This window comes from Myotis daubentonii, chromosome 16, assembly GCF_963259705.1.
Source record: "Myotis daubentonii chromosome 16, mMyoDau2.1, whole genome shotgun sequence".
NCBI classification, from domain to species: Eukaryota; Metazoa; Chordata; class Mammalia; order Chiroptera; family Vespertilionidae; genus Myotis; species Myotis daubentonii.
Window position 1 is genome coordinate 51102486 of NC_081855.1, and position 17544 is coordinate 51120029.

Below are 17544 nucleotides of genomic sequence, written 5' to 3' on the forward strand. Positions count from 1 at the left end.
CTGACATACTAGACTGTGTGTAGGGGCATCCAAATGAAGTTTTGAAGTTCATGAATATGAATTACTAAGAACTGGCTAGGGCCAGCTATTTAGGCAAGTCTACATCATGAATATCTAATTGCTGTCCTCCAATTTATCCATTTCAAAGGACCATTTACTTGAGTCTTAAAAGTCTATCAACATAGACCTTAAAGTAGTAAAGTTACAAAACAGCACAATTTTTAACATTTTTTTCCAAAGTTATTGAAAATATTAAGATAAAAGAAAGATTCCAAAAACAGATTTTGGTCTACCAAGCCAAGAAGTGAAGGTATTAGGAGTTTAATATGTTTTGGAATGGGGAAGGGAGGAGAGGGGTGCTGGGAGGGGGGCTGCATTGGGTGCCTGTTTAATTTTAACTCGGCTTCGTGTGCCCCCAGTTCGTTCCCAGCTGCTTTCATGATCTCTCCAATTGGTCCCCCGTGGCCAAATCTGACCAAACTCCCTCTGATCCCCCTCCCCCCTTCCTTGTTTTAAATGAGATCTGGTTTTACTTAGATGAATTAAATGTCACTATATTTGTTTCTGTGGATTGTTCCAGCAAAAATTACAGCATCAGTGTCTGACTTTGAACGTCTGTAAGACTGTCTGCCTCTCTGGGCTATTTATAGCTGCCTTTTCAACACGCTAATAAATGCTTTTAGATTGCTGTTGGTTTGCTTTCCCCGTATGCAGCCAGAGAATCGGTCCACTTCAACAGTCCCAGCTGAAAATACCTATTTTCCTTTTTTTGCGAAAGTAATGCATGCTCATTGTAAAATTTCAGAAAATGTAAATAAGCAAACAGAAGAAAAAGGGGGAAATTATCATACCGAGCAGAGAAGGCCACACGAGCATTTTGTTGTGTCACTCAGTCTTTTCTCCAACCCCATGCTTAAATATATTAAAACTTAAGAAGTATATATTGTACCTGCTGTTTCACAGCCCCATTTTATTTTTTCCACTAAACAGTGGTTTCATTTTTCCTATCATTCTTTCACTGTGTCACCTTTAATGGCTACATTAAAAGTAGACAATAATGATATGATTGTACCATGACCTATAAAACAATCCCACATTTATTGATGGCTAGGCATGGCCAACTTTCACTACTACAGATAGTCCTGCAATTAGCCATAACTCTCTGCCCATCCACGATCATGTGTTTCAGGTGAATTGCTACCACAGCCATTGCTGGATCAGAGGATGTACCAAGTTCATAGACTATTGTCACATAGAACCAGCTTATATCCAGAAATAGTTCAAGAAAAATCTATGTATATTATATGTGAATGAATCTTTAATGTGACAGTATAATAACCTGCATTAGCGTAAGAAGAACCACATTCCTAATAATTTAATCACTACTTTAACAAATTTTACTGAACACTTTTTAGTATTAAGCACATTTTTTTTTCAACTTCAGATTTCCAGATAGTTCTGCGGCATAATTGAATAGTTGCATGCAGTTTTCCTTTCTTTTGTTTTTTTTTAAACTGTGTGTGAGCTGGCCGCTTGGATGGCGGAAGGTAAGGTCAATGGAAGGCATTGAGAGCTGGTGTCGGCAGACCTGCCAGCCTTGATGTTTGTGCAGTTCCAGCAATGACAATTCTCCTGCTAGGATTAAAACCCCCTGAGTGCTCAGTTTATATCACTTGAGGATTTATTAATTCATCCCTTCAAAATATAACTAATGAGTGCCTACCTGCCACTTATTTCTATAGCTGCTGGGGACAGAGTGGTGAATAAGACAATGGGACCTTCTCTCATGGAGCTTACAATCTAGTCCAGGGGGCAATCCAGCCAAAAAACAAAAAAACAACAACCAAGTAATTCAGTCAGTAGTGGAAAGTGGGTTAAAATGAATAAAGCATGTTAATGAGACACAAAACTGGTGTGAAGGGTTTTAGTTTAAGTCCTCATCAGTCAAGGCCTCTTTAAAAAGGTGACATCAAAGATTTCAGTGATGATAAGCAGCTTTGCAGGCAGAGAAGGAAGTGCAAAGGCCCTGAGGCAAGAACCTCATTGTGTGTGTTTGAGTGGAATTTAACAATTTTTTCTGTAAAGATTCAGATAGAAAATATGTTTGACTTTGTGGACCACATGATCTCTGTTGCAACTACTCAAGACTGCATTGGGGGCCTGACAGGAAGTAGCCATAGACAATATATAAACAGTGGTCTGCATGTATTCCAATAAAACTTTATTTATAAAAACAGTGAATGAGGTTTGGCCCTTAGGCTATAATTTTCTGACCCCTATGTTAGTGAAAAAGACAGATACAGTGATGCTAGAGGTTGAACAGGGAGAAGAACATAGGAGAGAATTGCCAGAGATAGGGAGAGGTCAGATGTATAATCTGTATAAAATACAGATTATGCAGTTCACTCTTATTGAAGTGGAAAGATACTAGAGGGTTTTAAGCAGAGGAGTGCCATATTTTGATTTTTTTTTTTTAAGAAAAAATAGATTGAAGTATAGCAGGGACAGAAAGAGATTTCTTAGGAAGCTGTTGTGGTCATTTGAAGACCTGGCCCACTGAAAACGTGGTTTGGACTGTGATGAATGTGATCAGAATGAAGATCTCCTTCGAAGTTCAACCAACAGGACTTGCTGCTAGTTTACATGATAGGAGTAAAGGAGGGTGATTGGGCCATCCTCTTGCATATTGGAGATATTCTTAAAATGTAAATTAAGCTGAATTTTCTCTGTTTCAAGCAACAGAAATAGCCCTGGTTTACACAAAGCAGAGAAAATATTACTGACAAGCTATCAGGTAGCTTACAGCCTCAAAGGAAGTCTGAGGAGAAGGAAACTGATTTGAGCAGAAACAAGAGGTGAGGCAGAATCTTATCTCAGGACTGTCTCTGGGCGCTGTTACTGTGCCCTTTACCAGGGAGACTTAGGTGCGCTGCCCACCACTGGCCTCTGAATCCCTGTAGTTGCCTAGAATAATAGGACCCAGCACCCTGTGTCCCTTCTCAAGAAGTTCTGATTGGCCACTCCACTTTCACGTGACCCTGCTCCCATGCAGGGTGAAGAAACACTGTCACAACAGGTGGCCTCCGCCACCTCCACTAGCATCATCCTAATACCAGCCACCATCATCCTTTCCCTGGCCAATGGAGTACCTTCCTGGCTTATCTCCACCATGTCTGCTTTTAAATTTCTCCAACCAATTTTCCACAGAATAGTCAGAGATCTTTTAAAAATGCAAACTTTATCATATCACTACTAGGTCATGTATGTCCCACCTCTCTCCCTCTTTCCAGACTCAGCTCCCCCTGACACCCGCCCTCCGCCTCAGTTTCAGTTCTTTGGAAAGCATGCCCTGTGCATCCGTGAATCACAGAGCCTCTGCGAATGCTCTTCCTCTGCCCGGGAAACTCCTTGTCTGTTTCTTCTTATTCAGTGAAGTCCCATCCATCTTCCAGATTGTAGCTCAGATATCCACCTCTCCCAGACCAGATCGAAACAGAGGAGAAATGACTATTCAAATTAAGAGTTAAAGGAAGACTATAGGGAATGAGTGCATTCACGGTGCTAGGCTTTATAGTCTTTTATATCATTCATTTGTTCCTTAAAAAATCCACTTGCGAGGTCAGCTATTGTCCTGTGTTTTAAATAAATACAAAGAAGCATAAAGATATTTCTGAGATGCTGGCATCATACAGCTAAGATGTGGTAGAACCATCGCGGTCATCTGAGGCTTTGATCTCCATATTCCTGCCCTTTAACTGCAGGACCAGGTGGAGCTTTGCCAGCACCCCGTGGTAGCAGAAGGGATATTTTCATTTCAGGTTACAATAATCACTGGGGTGAAAGTGGCAAGGAAAGCTTAAAGGTTGTTCTGTAAACCAGTCAGGAGATGCTGAACTCCGCGATAAAATGCTGATGAGTTCCTGTAATGAGAGGTTCCTGTGAGAACCAGGCCTTCAGATGAACTCAGAACAAAGGATGCAGCAGCCAGGTCACACCTAGAAATAGCGCGCGCCTTGACAACCAGATAGATAGTGACGGGCCTCAAACAAACAATCAGGACAGAGAACAAGGCCTGAGCTGAGAGCATTACCCAAGGCTGGAGCCAGGGAAAAAGGAGACTGGGCTGACTGTGAGGTCCTGGCCAAACTTTCTGACCGCCCTTGTTACACCGCACCTTCCATTCTCTCCAGCCATTCTCCCCATCACCACTTCACTTTGCTTCCCAAGATCAGTGATTATCTCACTGTATTGTCTTCATGTTTATTGATGCCCAACCCTTAAATGCAAATTCCATACAGGTGGGACTCTGTTCACTCATTCCTAAAAATGGGTGGGTCTGGCACACAAATAGGAGCTCAATTTAAAAAAAAAAAAAAAAAGTAAAAACAAAACAAGAATAGGAACAATCAGTAATAAATTCTTCATTGGGCCATTCTGGAGGCCTTTGGGTGAAGTACTTTCCTGACACAAGGAGAAGTTGATCTGTGGTTCCTACAGGGACATAAGATCTCATAATATTGAACTTCTGCACCAGCCCAGTCAGAGCCAGGTAAATTCTGAGCAGCGGCGGCTGGCATGCAACCAAGACAGGGATGGGCAGGCTTGTTTTCAAGATAAAAACTAGAAACCTTCAGAGTCATCTTAGTACAACATGTACATATCATTTAAGTCAAAAAATAAGCGTGATGAAGTGATGTACAAACGTTTTTATAAGCATTTATTTGAGCCAAGTAACAACTTATGCTGGGGAGCCAGATCTCTAATACTCCAGAGAATAACAGTTTTGCAGCTTCTTTTGCACCTGGAATTAAGCAGGGAATTTACATGGATGTGGGAGAAAGCAGGCGGGATTGGACTATAGGATAGTTAACAAGATTATGTGCTTTCTTGAGGATTAATACCCCTTCCAGGCCTATTACTCTGGCATTTCCAAGGCACGTTAACCTAGATCAAGGATGGGCAAACTTTTTGACTCGAGGGCCACAATGGGTTCTTAAACTGGACTGGAGGGCCGGAACAAAAGCATGGATGGAGTGTTTGTGTGAACTAATATAAATTCAAAGTAAACATCATTACGTAAAAGGGTACGGTCTTTTTTTTTTTTTTTTTTTAGTTTCATTCATTTCAAATGGGCCGGATCCGGCCCGCAGGCCGTGGTTTGCCCACGGCTGACCTAGATGCACAGGAACAGTGGACAGGGCGAGCTTAAGGCAAAGGTAGACCTTTTACTAGAGAGTTTTGGGCCTGGGGCATGACTACCCACCATGACCTGTCCAGTTACAGATTTATGATCAGATCACCCTGTGAGGTTACTTTCCATAGATCCCCTTTTTTCTGTCCACAGTAATTACCTTATAAATTTCTTTAACTTGTCAAATCCTGCCAAGTTTATCGGTCTTGGATTACTCAGAGTAAATAGCAATACAATTCTTAAACTAAGTTAAACGTGTGTGTATGTGTGTGTGTGTGTGTGTGTAGAACAAGGAAGGAGGGGACCTCTTATTTGCCAACAGTTGTGAAAATGAACAGATAATGACCGGTCCGTGGGTTGTGGGAGGAGTGGAAGGACAGAGAAGGAGCTGCGGCCCAGGTGGCTTAGTGGTAGGACACAGAGGCGCAGTCCCTGACCTAAAATAAAATAAAAACAGCTCTTGGGAACCACATATCTTCTGCCTGGCTGTCAAGCAAGTGGAAAGCTCTTGGGTGGGTTCCCACAGATGCTCTGACATTTTACAGAGGGGGAAACTGAGTCCTTGTGGGAGCAATAGTTATGGAATCACTACTGTGAGCGTGGCACAGTGAAGATGGCCTCCCATTAATTATCCGCCGCAACCTCCCAGTAACTCGGTGACACAGGTGCTACCCCCATGCCATGGTTGAGGACACTGAGGGTCAGAGACAGTGACTTATGCGAGTTGCTCAGGGCCCTGAGGGCCGACTTGGCACTGGGTCTGCTTCCCAACTCAGGGGTTCTGTGCAAAACCAAAACAACAAAAATCATTTTATCTCAGACAATTTCTTTTCTTTCTTTTTTTTTAAGCGGAGTTGCCAGTCAAAGGAGATGTGGATTTTTTAAATTTATTTTATTGATTTTTTACAGAGAGGAAGGGAGAGGGATAGAGAGTTAGAAACATCAATGAGAGAGAAACACCGATCAGCTGCCTCCTGCACACCCCCTACTGGGGATGTGCCCGCAACCAAGGTACATGCCCTTGACTGGGATCAAACCTGGGACCCTCCAGTCCGCAGGCTGATGCTCTACCCACGGAGCCAAACCAGCTAGGGCAGACTACTTCTTAATTTGACTTTTAAACCAGAATAGTTTGAGTATTATAATTCATGTTACTTGGGTACTATCTTGACAACCTGAAAATAGAGAACCCTCCTCCAGCCCCCAGATTTCTTCTCCTGTGTGAAGCGCAGCAGTTTTGTGGGTGAGGCAGGGTTACGGTGGGAGGTGGATACTATGTCAGGCAAAGCTAGGCTATGGAAGGTCTCCAGGTGACATGACCAGCTACTTGGGGTTTCTGCCTCTCCCTCCCAGCACCAGTGTTCAGTTCAGTTGTTTCCTCATAACACATATGACTCCTTTCCTGTCAGTAACAGGCAAGAAACTTTCTGAAATTGATTGAGAAGGAGAAACGACCGGGTTGTATCAGGGAAAAGGTAAAATCCATGGCCACTGAGAAGCTGCACTGGGTGGAGGGGAGGGCTGGGAAGAAGAGGACACAGTGCTGTCCCCTGGAGAGTAGGTCCTGGGTGAAGCAGGTGTTCAGTGGCTGAATGATGGGCTCCACCCCAGTGTGTCTGGGTGTCTTCAGAGGATTCCAGGCAAGATAAGGCTCAGGCGCAATTCCAAGGCAACAACTTGTAGGACGAGTTTTGAGCAAAATAACCTAACTTGTTTGGGTTTTGTTCTAACTCATTAACACCCCTTCTGTTGTCCTCCCCAGCAACCAGAGCCCACCCCCATGTGCCATCTGGCCATGCCTTCTCTCGCTGACCCTCCTGTCCCCTCCCCAGGCACCCAAGCCCATCCTCAAAGACAATGGCGTGTGCTGGGAATGTAGGCTACCCTTTCTGCTCTCTGCCTGGTTGCTCTCCAGTTTCCACTGACACTTATCGTGCCTAATAGTTGCCAGGAAAGTAACCTGGTTTCCAATGATGACTTCACATAAGCCATTTACATGATAAAAATGGTGCTGGTAGATCTGAAGGGCCATGGGCATTACAATGAATTTTACCAAAGATACTCTAGACCATTATTTGTAGTTACTCTTACTAGATTTATCTTAAGTAGATCTGAAGACAAAATCAAATTTTATTATCCAAGTGGCACAGGTTTATAAAGCCTGAAGCATTGTGTGGTACCTCAACACAGCTTGGAGAACTAATTACAGTAGGTGTCTGCTTGGTAAACAGCTGAATTTGAGAAGCTATGGCAGAATAGCAGAGACTTGCTGCAAACCGGTGAGTCCCATGAGGAGAATGGGATGGAGAATCAGACAGACAGGACAGTATTCGTTTGGTTGGAAATATCCCGTCATGCACGCAGCTCATTTGCAGTTAAATCAGTAGAGGTTTCCCCTCAAACTCAGGCAAAGACCTAGGAGACTGGGGACGAAGGTCAGACCTCACAGGTCAAAGTGGATTCAGTGGATTGAGGAGCATTTCTTTTTTTGTCCATGAGCTTAATACAAGGAACTTCTGAGAAAAGTCGCTGTCGGGATTGGCTTGGCTGTCCCTTCCGAGTTGCTCTGCCCCGGGTGTCTGTGGGGTGAAGTGAATGCGGTCACCTTCCCGCTGCCCTCGGTGTCTTCACAGATGGTAACGAGCTTCCCTGGCCGTCTCCGGATGCACCCCCGTCTGCTACTCTGGCTGCACGTTGGAAAGAACTCCCATGTCAGGGCCGAGAAATTGCTGTCCTTTTTCTCCCTTTGTCATTATGATCTGGAGAGACAGTGGGAACCTGGCGCAGAGGGGGCCCTGACCTGACTCAGCCTGTGCTTTTGAACTTCACACCCCACAGTTGTGTAGTGGCAGTGATCACATTTCCAATCTCATTGAAAAAAGAGAATTTTGCAGCCAATGAAATGGCCACCCTCTGTTTCTGAAGGGCAAGGAGCTTAACACGCAAAAGGAAATAGAGAAGTAAGAACGCCGCCAATGCTTTTTCATGATGGAGTCCGTGGTGAGATGGTTATGAAAGCATTGAAGAACATGTGGAGCTGGTTTTAATCCTCAGAAACACAAGTGTTAAATAGAGGCCGCCCAGTCAGTCAACAAGCCTAATCCTCTATTATTTGATGGTGAACAACTGGAAAAGTGCTCTAATCAACAGGATCTATGAAACTGGATTAATCAATGTTTATCTTGTCTAGCCATTTGTTAAAGGGGCCTCCATAAACTTCTTTGCTCATTGGGTAGCCTGAGAATTTAGACTAAAGAAAATAGTTATGATCTATGGGTTAGCTTTAAAAAATCGCCTTTTAAAAAATGCATCCTTTGAATAAGTAGAGAATCTAAGAATAGGTTAATAAAGTGTATGCCCTAACCAGAATCTCAAGGCTTTTTTCTGGAAAATTAAAATTAACGACCCAAGTCATGAACTACAGCGAAGGACTTGGTGGGTGTGGGGCTGAATTCTCAGAGCTGTAACTTGTATCCTTGCAATTATTCCATGATTCAGAAATACACTTTCCACATACTCAAATTTGTTCACTTGTTGCTTGTCTTAATTGAAATTTTATTTGCCAATGAGCATACTGATGGAGGTGTTTTAAAAGTGGCTTATTTATGGAAGTTGTTGGCACCACTGGAATTGCAAACGATGCCAACCAAACGCCGTTTCAAATAAAAATCGTTTTTCTTTTGGCAGCAGGAAAGTTCTGAGTCGCACAGTAGCTCTTGATTTATGAGCTGTGCTCTGTGATTCTCAGACTCCCACGATCCGTGCAGGTCCCTTTAAGGAACTGGGTTGGAAGCGTTCAATAGGAAAACAACCCTATCTCCAAATCTGCTTCTAACTGGGCAGACATACGAGTCTTTGATTATCATTGGCTGCCTCTCCCACCCCAAATGACCAGGTGAGAGAATGGAGACTGAGGACCCCTGGGCAGCCGTCTTTTAATGAGAAATTGGGCTGGGCCCTACAAGGAACAGTATATGTTGTGGACAAAATTTGCAGAAATATCTTCCATTCAGCATTCCAGTAAGCGTTTTCTCAGCCCTGGGTCACATCCTGAAATTATACAATGACCTCCCCAAAACACGATTGAGGGCTACTCAAGACAGGCGGGTCGGTGAAGTGATCGGTGGCGGGTGGATGGATGGACAGAGACACTCCTCCATGCCTTGCGGGATTTTTTGGCCGAGTGTCCATCCCCACAGTGGTCCATCGAACAAAGTGTTTATTGTAAAGTGGGCCTGATCCCTGGAGAGGAGGAAAAATGATTCCTTGTGACTGGAGGGAAATTAACTCTTTCCTGGCTTTGGCAGCTGGGAGGTGCCGGGCAAATCCTTAGCGATCTGTTTCCTTGCTTGGGTTCAGTGGTGGGGGTGGGGGGGTCTCCATGTCAGGAATAGTAATGACTCCGGCTGCATCTTTCAGTGCAGAGAGTGGTGGGGTCCTCGCAAGTGCCCCCTCCTTCTGACGCTCCCTCCCCGGGCCAGCACAGGTAGACTGAGGGGAAAACACACTCCAGTAAAGGGGGCTGCAGGGACGTCTTCATTTCTTCCAGAAGTAACCAAAGGCCATTCAACACTGGATTTCTAAAACCTGCTCTCAGGAAAACCTTTGGCCTAGACCGTGAATGCGAACAGCGATAGGAACTGTATGTTCTGTATGGATGTGTGTTTTTTTAAAGACTGGATTTTGAGGGACAGAGATGGTTTTGCCTGGGGATGACTGTGAGAGCCTCCGGGACACACAGAGGAGGGAGGGAGGGAGGGAGGGAGGGAGGGAGGGAGGGAGGGAGGGAGGGAGGGAAGGAGGGAGGGAAGGAGGGAGGGAAGGAAGGAGGAGTGGGTGTGAGTGTGCTCCCTTTAAGAGGGAAATAAAATTAGCAACTTTGGCAAATTTTCGGGCTTCTATTCAGAGAGAAAGAGAAGAGCTCTCAGTGCCAAAAAAGAAGAGAGAGAGAAAAAAGGATGGGTGTTAGGAGACAAAGGCACAGCAATTTTATACCTTATTGGAAGCCGGACTGGGAGGGTTGTGACTCCGCTGGGGTTAAGAAAGATTTGTTTTCCCTCTCAAGAGTAAAGGTAGAAGTAGGGTAAAGGAGTTGAATCTGAACTGCTGTTCCAGTCAGCTCTGTGCTGTCCTGTCCGGGAGGACACCAGGAAGAGGAACGGCCTGGAAGAGAGGAAGCAGCAGGAACCCAAGGTGAGGGACTATATCATAGCCACCCGCATGTAAGTTACATTATAACACTGAGGTGGGAACTCTGATTGCTTTCTTCTAAGGAAAACCACCTGATTTGAACAGCTAGAAAGCTCCTAAGACTGCTAGATAAATATCTGAGCCATACTCTGCCTTTTTGCATTATCGATTGTTTTGTTTTCTAAATGCCTTCATGCCAAAGGAGGCTATAAGAATGAGACAATGTTTTTTTACATTGGTTCAGAAAAAGTATTGAGGCTTCCTTTGGGATAATCATAGTGTTTATGCATTTATAAAAATGTTATTTTCTCTAATTCCTATCTTGTTCCTACAATGGCTGAGTTGAATCCTACTAGTAAACTCAAATGAGTAATCCATACTGAGCATTTCTGGCGTTCAAACCAAGTCTTAGCTATCTGGTTTGGCATAGCTTTGCTTCACATTTGGCAAGTTACTATAAAGATAGAAATTAAAGCTAAAGTGAGTATCTTTTTTTTTTTTTTTTTGCAGGTTTTAACTGGAAACCCAAACCAACAGAAAGCAACTGGCCTTGAACTATTTCTGCTACCAAACTCACCTGGATGCCCGCAGGCCATCGGCAAGAATGAGCTACTACGGCAGCAGCTACCCGATCGTGAATGTGGACCCCAAGTACCCAGGTTACCCCCCGGAGCACATCATCGCGGAGAAGAGGCGGGCCCGCCGCCGCCTGCTGCACAAAGACGGCAGCTGCAACGTGTACTTCAAGCACATCTTCGGGGAGTGGGGCAGCTACGTGGTGGACATCTTCACCACCCTGGTCGACACCAAGTGGCGCCACATGTTCGTCATCTTCTCCCTGTCTTACATCCTCTCCTGGCTGATCTTTGGCTCCATCTTTTGGCTGATCGCCTTTCACCACGGAGACCTGCTGAATAACCCAGACATCACGCCCTGTGTTGACAACGTCCATTCTTTCACGGGTGCCTTTTTATTCTCCCTGGAGACCCAGACCACCATCGGCTACGGCTACCGCTGTGTCACCGAGGAGTGCTCTGTGGCCGTGCTCACCGTCATCCTCCAGTCCATCCTCGGCTGCATCATCAATACCTTCATCATCGGAGCGGCCTTGGCCAAGATGGCCACGGCTCGGAAGAGAGCCCAGACCATCCGCTTCAGCTACTTCGCCCTCATCGGCATGAGAGACGGGAAGCTCTGCCTCATGTGGCGGATCGGGGACTTCCGGCCCAACCACGTGGTGGAAGGCACCGTGCGGGCCCAGCTTCTCCGCTACACAGAAGACAGCGAGGGCCGCATGACAATGGCCTTTAAAGACCTCAAGTTGGTCAATGACCAGATTATCCTCGTCACACCGGTCACCATTGTTCATGAAATCGACCATGAGAGCCCTCTGTACTCCCTGGACCGGAAGGCAGTGGCCAAGGACAACTTTGAGATTTTGGTGACATTCATCTACACGGGCGACTCCACAGGGACCTCCCACCAGTCCCGGAGTTCCTACGTCCCCCGGGAGATTCTCTGGGGTCACAGGTTCAACGATGTCTTGGAGGTGAAGAGAAAGTACTACAAAGTGAACTGCTTACAGTTCGAGGGGAGCGTGGAGGTCTACGCCCCCTTTTGCAGCGCCAAACAACTGGACTGGAAGGACCAGCAGCTCCACAACATGGAAAAGGCCCCCGGAGGCCGAGGATCCGGGCTGTCAGACACCAAGGTCAGGAGAAGGTCATTTAGTGCCGTCGCCATTGTCAGCAGCTGCGAAAGCCCCGAGGAGACCCCCAGCTCTGGCCTGGATGAGTGTAAGGAAGCCCCTTACCAGAAGGCTCTCCTGACTTTAAACAGAATCTCCGTGGAATCCCAAATGTAGTCCCACATCGTAATTCCACTCCATCCTTTCGCTCTCTAGCCAGTCACCTTAAGGCAAGTAGTTACAAAACAGGGCTTTACAAGAACACTGTAGCTGTGTTTCATGCTGATTATCAGAGCAGGTTAAACTTGATGAAAGATAATAAAAAATTATGTAGTATCCAATCAATTTTCTTTTGCTAGCAAATTTTGTATTAGGGATGCTACTAAGCGTCAATTGATTAATGTAAGTTTCATCTCCTTTTATGATTCCATATACTTGCATCTTCAATTGGAGGTATAATGTTCCATTTTGGGGGAGAAAGGTGGAAGGTAAGGATACTGGAATAAATAAAAACAGAACAGGCAACCAGTATCAATAATAATAATATTTCATATATCATAATTCATAGTGTAAAGACATCGTACCATCTAACCAAGACCCATGCAAGGCACGCATTTAGTAGATTGTCATGTTGAGATATTTAACTGTGGCATCAGCTTTCCCCATGGAGTCCCTCTGCTTGCCCCCCAGTGTGTCTCGGCATCCGCAGGAGGAGGTAGCGGCTGTGAGGAATAGGCAATGCCACCAACTCAGACATTTCTCCACAGCCACTTGCCCAGGTAGTGTTCAGTGAGTGCCAGGCTGCTTTTCCTCCAACCTTGAGGCAGAAGAGAAGCCAGTGGCGTTATTCAGAGCAGTATTTCTCCCTCACATGCCCCGCTTGACTCCAGCCAGGAAGGGCAGACATAAGGAAGCGCTTTCTGACAAGGGGGTTTCCTCCTACCTTCTCCAAGGACAAGGGAGGGAGCAGGCTCACAGAGAGAGGGTGAGGGCCTGGACTGCGAGGGACATTCTCAGGCTCTGGGAGAAAACCTGTTCAGCAGCGCCCTGAGGACTGCAGCTTTCCTGGGGGGGCGGGGGGGGGGGCAAGGTATTTATTTGTGCGAGGAAGCAGTTATGTATGCTGCCTGTCTTGGTCACTTGACAAAACTTGAACTTTGGATTTTGAGAAATTTTTCCATCAAATTTAGAAGAATCATTTAAATGGAAGATTTTTGTGAAATGTAATTAAAGTAATTTAATGCACATTTTAAAATGAAGAAGCTGAGGGCTGTCCCATAGCTTACACTTGAGGACATGAGCTATGTCTGGATACTCTATTTCCATAATTACTTTAAACACAAATTCAATCACTACGATGAAGAGTCACTTTGCTCCATAAACTGAAGAGTTATTAGCTACATTCAGAATTATCTGCATGTTTTCTTAACATGATTTCCGAGTGGGCAATCAGTATATGCCACAGTTTTTTTATTGGTTTATTTTATTTAAATATAAATATACACGCACATAGTTTTTACTTTTTCTGGGGACTCTCAGTCTCTCTCTTTCTATTTAAATTAAAGCACACAAGTAACTTGATCTGAATCACATACTACAAGATGACCAATCAAAGTAAAATACATAGGTTTATAAAATGGTGTTCTTTTTTTTCCTTTTTGCCTTTTTCCTCTCTCCTCCCCTTTCTTCCTTTTTTCCTTTCCCTCTTTCTTTTGCCTGTGAGCAACAAATTTATCTTTTTAACTGAACATGTGCACATCTCTTATTCCTGTTTTATGGATAAGAGATTTGTCCAGGTCACAAGTGCAAGCTTAGCATTGGAGATACAAATGATGCGCGCTTTCTGCCTGGCCCCAGGAACGCAGATGCATTTTCCCTTGCACGGGCGTCTAGATTTGGGCTTTGCAGCCATGATCTAGTTTCCTTTCACTTTCCTTTGCTTCCTGGACCGCATCGACCCACAACCTCACTTTGTGAGGATCAGAATGGAGACATCAGCGTTCAATAACTTGTCAAATTCTCTTACCCAGAACAGAATGTAAGCTAGGCATTCCCCTGTAATATTTATCTCTGATTTTCTGTTGAAATGTATCACATGCTTCGACACCCTGATGAGTTACTCAACAATAAAGATCTCAAAAATCAGAAAGTGTGTGCCCCTGCCTGTGTTCGGGTGGCGTAGACTCTACCGCTGTGTCAGCCTTGGTGCAGCGCCCACAGTGGCCCTGTTGTCACGTAGGATGAGAAAGCCTGCAATTACCAACCATCTCTCTGGGGTTGGACCAGCTGGTGCAATAGCTACATCCGCATTACAATTAGGTGCTTCTGTCAGCATTGCAAGAAGGCTCCCTGCAAAATGGCATTTCTCTGCATTGTCATGATTTATACTAGCACTACTAACTGGTAAATCCTTGGTTGTGCTTCACCGCCTAAGAAAACTCCCCAAATACAGTGATGCTCACAGAAGCTTAAAAAGAAAAAGGCATTTCTAGCTTCAGATGCTGAGTCAATGATGAGAAGGAAGTCAAATGTGTTTTCTTCCTTTCTCCCTAAAGATGAAATCACTCAGTGAACTTAGGGGGGCCACCAGCTGGGGCATCAGGGCACGACCCCATCTTGTACAGGTCCCCACTGAGCGAGCAAGTGAGGGAGCACAGGGAGGGAGGAGGGAGCACCCGGAGGGAGGAGGGGGCACAGGGAGGGAGCTGGCGGACCTCCAGCTCAGCAAGCTCTGGGAGGTGCTTGGCACATACACACCTAATCCCCATGACCGAAAGGCCGGTGGATCCTTTAAATCTCCAGGTCATCAAATATCTCATTCTTGATTCTTTCTAACAACGTCCCAATGGGGACCACAATGTGTCCTGGTTAAAAAAAATGTCAGTGATGTTCTCCAGTCTCCCTTGCAGCTGGGGGAGCAGGGGGAGGGGCTGGTGCTGATGTGGGGGGTTTCTGGCCCAGGAGATGTCAGCAGAACTCCAGATGTGACCTTCCAGAAAAGCTGGCTTAGCGGGCACGTGCCCTCTACCCGCTGCGTGCCTCCTTCCGAACCTCACACGTGGTAGTTGAAGCTCCTGCCACCCTCTTGTGAGATGGGGAATGAAGGACACGCCTTCCAGGGGACACTGAGGAAGGAGGAAGGGGAGCAGCCCGGTTGCATATTCCCTCTGCACGCGTGAGAGGGAGTATGATTATCCACTGGCACGGCGAGCCGCAGATGTAAAGGCAGTTACGCAGGGAATAGAGGCTGGTGAGGAAAAGATGACGGACCTGTTGTCTGCGGAAGCCACTTCTTTTCTGGGCCGTTTAGAAAACGCCACTGTTGTAAAACAAACACAAAAGAGAGTATTGGCTGGGAACTCCCCCCGAGACACTGATGGCTGAGTGACTTCAATCAAAGGCCTGACCAGGCCTGCTGCCCTTTATCCCCCCAACGCCCCCGCCCCCCCCCCCCCCCCCCCCAGTGCTCTTCTCCCCCCAGTGATATTCCCTGTCTTGCTGGGACGGACTGGGGCCAAGGATCGGAAATCCACGGAGACTCGGGCTCAAAAGCAGAATTCTGCTGGGACTGTGTCTCCTACCCCCCCAGGGAGACCCATCGCGTCACCGTATTCAGTTGTACAAATACATACCAAGGGACCTAGGCCTGCCCTTGAAATGCGTGTCTTTCATTTCTTCCGAGTTGGCCAGGGCTTGTGCAAGTGGACTCCCTGGGCCGCACCTATTTGAAAGATTGGGCACGAAGTCCGCCCAGCGTAAAAGATGCTCTTAGCTCTCTCCACTGTGGGCACGGATCCTTCTGCTCTCAGTGTTCTGCAAGGCGTGTGTACCAGCCCCTGTGTGTGTATGTGTTTTATATAAGCTTTGCCTTTGGGCTTCTAGAAACCGCCCCTGCACACCCTCGCTCCTCTATAAATCACAGGCCCTGCCTCGGTGCTAAATTTGGTGTGGCCTCTTTCTCCCTTTCACTTTTAAAAGAGCAGCATGACCCATTTGCCAGAGAAAATAACTTTGCCTTGCCCTACCCCCCACCCCCGAAATGCCTGTGGGGATCTCTCTCTCTCTCTCTCTCTCTCTCTCTCTCTCTCTCTCTCTCTCTCTCTCTCTCACACACACACACACACACACACACACACACACACACACACACACACACACACACACACACACACAGCAGCAGGGAGGCGCTTGCCAAATTCTTTCCAAAGGGTCTCCTGGACTTGAGGCCTTTGAAAACGAAAGCTCGTCCTAGGGACGCAGTTCAGATCAATCTGTGGCCGGAGGGCAAGCAGGGCCTCCGACCCCCTTTTCCTGAAGAGACAGAAATCACAGCGTTGCCAGGAAACCACCCTTGGCCTGCGTGGCTTTGCCGCTTCTCTCCGGGAAGAAGACATTATGTCCGAGTGAATTCCCACGTTCTTGCGCGGCACCCGGTGTCCCAGAGCCACTGGGTGCAGCCCTCTCGCAGCTCCTTGGTCAGGTCCTGAGGTCCGGCTGGGGACAGCTGGCATCTTTCCCCATCACGTCACCCCGCACCGCGCTCCTTCCCGGGGAACGTCGGGCATCTTTGGTGTTGAGTTTGGAGACTTAATCTCAACATGGCTACGTGTTTCCAAGCTCAGTAGACTTCGTTGCTGAGGCCCTAGCAGGGAAAATAGACAAATAAATCAGTGATGGCCGCTTGCTGTTGGGTCTCACTGATTTATGCTGTTTCATAAATGCTGGACCTCCAGTCTGTCGTCCCAGGAAAAAGCAGCTGGGCTGAGGCTGAGGGGATTCTAAATAAATAAGGAAACCCGAGCTGGGCAGTTGCCGAGGTCGGGGCGTCCCTGGAAACTTGGGCGCCTGGGCGGGCGGAGGGGAACAGGTCAGTCGTTGAGAGCTTTCAGCGCGCCGGGGGGATGAAAATCCAAACAGCTAGGTTGTGTCTTGCTAAATTACACAGCCCGGGCGTGCTTTTCCTCTGTGCTATCATTTACCACGGGGGCTATCAGCCAGCCTTAATCACTAGCTAAGTAACTTGAACTTGAGACAGAACGAGCCTCCAGAGGCTCAGAGCTTGAGAAAACTTCTTTGCAGAAAGTTACCAGAAACCTCCCAGCGTCCACAGAAAATGCCTGGGTCACGCGCCCTGTGCACTGTGGGTAAAGACTCCTTATTTGAATTAGAAGCACATGTTTCGGAGCATTTATTTTTTGTGCTACCTGTTGATTTTATCGGATACCAGTTTGCCTGGGGACCAGGGTAAGGAAAGAGCTAGCCCATTCCAGAACCAAAGGTGATTATTTCTTCGAACATTAGGTCGTTTAGCCAGATTTCATTTTACGTATGCGGACCCCTCCACCGTAGAGGAGTTAGGTGCCCAAAGGGACACAGCTGTGGAGGGACAGCCTAGAGCCCAGGACCTGGAACCACCGCTGGCCGTAAGGTTGAGTGTTTTCATGCTGCAGTCACTCACTGGGAAAAGCGATCACTC

The 17544-nt window shown here is 46.4% G+C and overlaps 1 protein-coding gene across 5 annotated transcripts in view; it reads left to right on the plus strand.

The window, feature by feature from the left end:
- The window catches only part of KCNJ16 (potassium inwardly rectifying channel subfamily J member 16), a 99345-nt gene extending 85128 nt beyond the window's left edge, over positions 1 to 14217 (plus strand). For 3 of the 5 annotated variants that reach the window (XM_059671040.1, XM_059671037.1, XM_059671039.1), the window contains exon 2: positions 10892 to 14217. In XM_059671040.1, coding sequence (XP_059527023.1) covers positions 10986 to 12245 — 1260 coding nt within the window. In that variant the 5' untranslated portion in view covers positions 10892 to 10985 and the 3' untranslated portion in view covers positions 12246 to 14217. Of the gene's footprint in view, positions 1 to 10256; positions 10385 to 10891 lie in introns of all 5 variants that reach the window. The other 2 variants (XM_059671036.1, XM_059671038.1) reach the window with 1 other exon arrangement.
- Positions 14218 to 17544: the final 3327 nt, after the last annotated feature.